The following is a 5,019-nucleotide window of genomic DNA, read 5'->3' as shown; positions in this document are numbered from 1 at the left end:
TATGACAAATTGGATTTCAGTTTGTATTTCCTCAGTGACTTATAATGTTGAGCTTTACTGTTGAGATGATGGAATGGGGCAAATTTCAGTAGAATCCATTATCTCAGTCAAATGAAAGATCGTAATGTATCACACAATATAATATTTAGGAAACTTAAGTCCTCCTAGGAACACCATTTAAAATATATAACATTGTTTTGGTAGCTTCACCTGGGGGCAGACACCAACACTGTTTTCATAGAGATAGGGTTTCTAAATTAATATAGCCATTTCTCAGACATTACTTTATAAAAATCTGATTTTTATCTTCTTCCTCTTTAATATTGGAATATTGATTCATAATAAGGATGAAACATGTTGATGTCATGGACGCTCCTTATTATCATGATGTTATTTTAGAGGCAATATATTCATCTTTTGACAAAAGAGAATGTGAAGCAATAATAGAAGTACTTGCCAAAATTACTGGCTAGTAAAAAATTGAAGAAACTAACAGTTTAGATAAAGAGATATTGTTACACACTGAGAGCTATTCCTTGCAAAGAGAATAGGCACAGAATTCCCAAAAATATTTTCAAGTGGGAAATGAACATGTGAAAAATCTTCAAGTTCCCTAGCAATGAAAAAATCACAAGCTTAAAACAGCAACCACCACCATTTACCATCAAATATCTTCAAATGTTAGCATGTTGCTCCCCATGCAGCTGCGGAGGTGATGACAGAGGCTTTCTCCCCCAAAGCCAGTGCATTTTAAAGGGGTGAGATGTTACAGGAGGTGAATTTGCACTTCTTATCAAGAGATTAAAAATGTTTTTATGGAATAAAATAGAAATTTTTATGGAAGTTAGACACCTTAAATATTAGGATAATTTTTAGAAGAATTTATCACTTAAATATTTATTATTACTAAAATAGTAGCAATCTATTTTTAAAAATAGGAGATAAGTAGATATTTATCTACTGTGTACTGTCAAAATAGCATTAAAATGCTATTTTAATTCTTAGAAAATTGTACTTTCTAAGAAATTTTACTGGCTTAATGCCTTAGTTTGTCTTTCCCTATAGTGCAACCCAACAAAGAGCCTTTACACAGTTGATTTGCTTGAAAAACTTATTCCTGGGAACATGGGTGGAAACTGAGAGAAGTGAAACAATGCAATAAGACAGGAGGGAGTATCGATCCAAGGATGAGTTATTGATCTAGGTGGTGCTGCGGGGAGAAGAAAAAGCCAAAATATGTAAATAAATAAAAATAAAAGTTTTCCGTGAAAATACATCAAAATTTAAAAGGCAATTAGAATAAAATTTAAATGAGAGTAAGTAAAATCAAGATTTGAAGAGCAATTTGAAGCTAAGAAGTTTAAATTTAAAAGAATCACATTTAAAGTTAGAACAAATATATTTACAAATAAATTTATTTAAAACTCAAAATATTGAAATACAAATTTTGAGGATGAGATTTGAAGATGTTGTTGTTTCTGGAAATGTGATCATAATACACTCTTCTTTCCCAGCTTGCGCTGTGTAACGGCAATTGTGCCATTTTCCACCCAATACCACTACTCCTTAAACTGTCATTATGTAACAGATGTTTGGTAACATCTACTAAAATATATTATGAGCGTAAATTATCTAAAAGACGGTTCTGAATGCAATGTGTCCTAGGCCATAGCAGAGAAACTAATATTATTCTATAACATCTCCTTGAGCTCATGAAAATACTCTTAAAAATATAAACAAATGAACAAAAATATCAGAAATTTAGAATATTAATTTTTACTTTAACTACTGTGAGAATAAAATGGGGAAAATGCTCTCAGGAATTGAAATAAAATATCTTAATTTTGAAACTATCATACATTGTCCCTGGTAAGAAACACATCAGTTGGTGAAAGTGAATTGGAATTGAACAATATTCCTCAAACCTGGAGCCTGTTGATACGAACATAACCCTTTGAAGATAATCCCTGGATTGGAAATTGCCGAGACATTCCTAAAAATTCAGATGCATTTAATATCGTAAAATGTGGAATCTTATGTAGCAACAGCACAGAATCATAGATCCATAATAATTTAAAAACAGATGAGTATATACAAATAATTTTACACACTATGGTAGGTAATGGAGTCATGGATATTTTAGACATTTAACTTCTTCGGGGCAATTGTTCCACCAAACATTTTGACAAGGGCCGCCTTCATATCCTTGTTTCTCAGGCTGTAAATGACAGGATTCATGGTGGGCGGTAATAGAGAGTATAACACGGTCATAAAGAGGTTCAGTGATGATGGTGATTTTGAGGTGGAACCTAAATATGCAATGAATCCAGAGGAGAGGGACAAAGTCACCACAGTGAGGTGGGGCGTGCAGGTGGAGAAAACTGTAAACCTCCCTTGAGCAGAAGGAATCCTTAGAACAGTGAAGAAAATGTGAACATAGGAAACAAACATCAAAATGAAACATACAAAGGCAAAACAACAGCTAGCCATAATAAATATATATTCTAAAATATGCTCTCCATAACAGGAAAGTGTGAGCAACGATGGAATATCACAGAAGAACTGATGCACTGTGTTGAGCCCACAGAACCTGAGAGAGAATGTACCTGTGACATGAAGGGAGCCATAGACACATCCAGTGAGCCAGGATGCTGTCACCTTCTGCACACAGGAGCGTCTACTCATAATGTTCTCATAGTGCAGAGGATGGCAGACAGCAGCATAGCGGTCATAAGACATCACTATAAGCAAGGCATATTCTGTGCCGGCAAAAAATATAACAAGGAAAACCTGTGAGGCGCATCCTTGGAAGGAGATGGAATGGCTATTGGTCAGAGAGTTTATGATGGATTTGGGAACAGTGACAGAGATGTAGGAGATGTCAATCAAGGACAGATTCTTCAGGAAGAAATACATGGGGACTTGGAATTTTGGGTCAACAGTGGTGAGAATGATAATGAGGAGATTCCCCACCACTGCAGCCATGTAAATGAGGAAGAAGAGAGTGGCATACAAACTGTGCAGCAACCAGTCCTCAGGGAATCCCATGAGCAAGAATTCCGTTATAATTGTCATGTTGGTAAATTTCTCAGGCATGCTGATTATTGTCTGTGCAAACGAGAAAAGTAATAATGTCCTCATTCAATTACATCCTTTGAATCTACCTCTTTTTCTTGGTTCTACCAATGGTTCTTTGCCACTGTGAGGAACATTTTCAAAGACCTCAGATTTGCCCTTTCTCTACCCCAGGTTAAATCATATGTTGCAAACTATAAATTATTTATACCTGCAAAATAAATTTTATTAAGATAGTCATTAAGAATAGTTAGAATAATTTACCATATAGCCATCCACAGTTTATGCATTATGTAAAAAATATGTCACCATTACACAGATGAGAGTTCCCTCTGTCTTTGATGGAATAGGAGAAATGTGGTAGAAGCATTTATTATAACAGAGGAGTTAGTTCTTATTAATGATACTCTGAATTGGCTGTAGTTTCCTGTGTACAGTTTTATTGATACATTTGTGAAAGTAATAATAAGTATTTCAGCTATAATTTCTTTTTCTTCTTTACCCTGTTACAGGATAGGCAACTGGAGGTGGCTGGAGAGGGGGGCTGACTTAAAGGTTATTTCTATAAGCTTTTTTGAGATAATGCAATTGCCTAAGACAAACACATGTTCTACATATTCAGGCTCATAACTGGATCACTGACATTTTTAAAGATCCTTCAAGTTAATAGGATCATATATTAGCTGACTTTGAAGACTCGAAAGAATGGTAGACACAAGTTCTGCTTTTTCTGATTTAATTGTTCAGGAACAAATTGATTTGAAATTAGTTTTCTTCAATAACAGCCCATGCCTGCCATGGATCTAAAAAATACAAAACTGGAATAAAATAAGCAATGGTTTATTTTTCTGAAAAAAAAAAATGGAATTAAGCAGGTAAAAAATTTACATACTTAGACATCTCAAGAGACCCAGTTTGAACAGGTTTAAACAAAGGGAAGCTTAAAGTGGATGCCTATAGGTTTGGGGAAATTTGCTTACCTGAGAAAACAGTCTCTAATTTCAGAGGTACATTCTTTAAATTGCTGTGGAACTTAAAGCCAGAAATGAAGCTGATAAAATTCACTTTCCCAAATAGGAATAAAGTCCTGGAGACATGGGTCATTTTTCAACTGCGTGAGTATCTCTGCCCTTGCTCTGGATGTCTCTTGCTGTCTGCTGCAACTTTGCCAGGTTGCGTTCTTCTCTCCACTGGCAAGCAGAGGCTGACAGGACATTTTTATGGGTCTTGATTTTGTGTGAGGTTGTAACTTATCTAATTAAATAAGAGTTAATTAAGTGTTTTTGCCAAGGCTGCTGAAGGGGAGACTATTTTCTTGAAAATGATATCATCATGGACACTGAGGCTTTGAAGTTCTAGTAATTAGTCCATAATAAGATAATTTTTTTACCTTATTGGTTTCCCACTATTAAAACTATCTCAACAAGAGAAGAAATAATTTGTTATTGTCTCATCTCAACAGACTATCGGGAAACTTTACATTTATCAGGAAAGGGAACAAATTAAATTCAAGAACTTATGTCTAGAAAAAGCTGATTATGTTATTTGTATTTAACGCTTTTTTAATCAAAAAAAAAATAATTCTTTCCATCATAAAAAAGACAACCTCCCAATTTTTCTTTCCGGAGGTAAATTACTAGTTGTTTTTTCCATATTTCTCGTATGTCATTTTCTTATAGATTTGTGATATAATTGTGATCTTACTATGCTATGTTTTACCTCCTTATTTTTCACTTAACATGTTTCCAGAAACTTTTCCAATAAGGTTACAAATATGCTTAATCAATACTTTTATAATGTTTGCATATATTTCAGAAAATGCACATAAAATATTTTAAAATCTCTTCTTATACATTTCATATTATGATAAAATTGTGAATAAAATTATCATTTATTTTCATTCATATGTGCAAAAGTTTTCTAAAATATATTCTCTCACAGTAA

The 5,019-nt window shown here is 33.8% G+C and overlaps 1 protein-coding gene across 1 annotated transcript; it reads right to left on the bottom strand.

Moving 5' to 3' along the window:
- Positions 1-2,139: 2,139 nt before the first annotated feature.
- LOC119519802 (olfactory receptor 14A16-like) lies at positions 2,140-3,075 on the bottom strand. Its single transcript, XM_037817528.1, has one exon. It carries the CDS (start codon positions 3,073-3,075, stop codon positions 2,140-2,142), a length of 936 nt encoding a protein of 311 aa, XP_037673456.1.
- Positions 3,076-5,019: the final 1,944 nt, after the last annotated feature.

The sequence above is a fragment of the Choloepus didactylus genome, chromosome 24, assembly GCF_015220235.1.
Source record: "Choloepus didactylus isolate mChoDid1 chromosome 24, mChoDid1.pri, whole genome shotgun sequence".
Classification (NCBI taxonomy): domain Eukaryota; kingdom Metazoa; phylum Chordata; class Mammalia; order Pilosa; family Megalonychidae; genus Choloepus; species Choloepus didactylus.
The sequence above is the reverse complement of the archived record's forward strand: the minus strand, read 5'-3'. Positions and strand labels throughout refer to the sequence as shown.

What these genes read in the sequence shown, in the direction of transcription:
- LOC119519802 (XM_037817528.1), bottom strand. Translation starts at nt 3,075, where the DNA reads ATGACAATTATAACGGAATTCTTGCTCATGGGATTCCCTGAGGACTGG.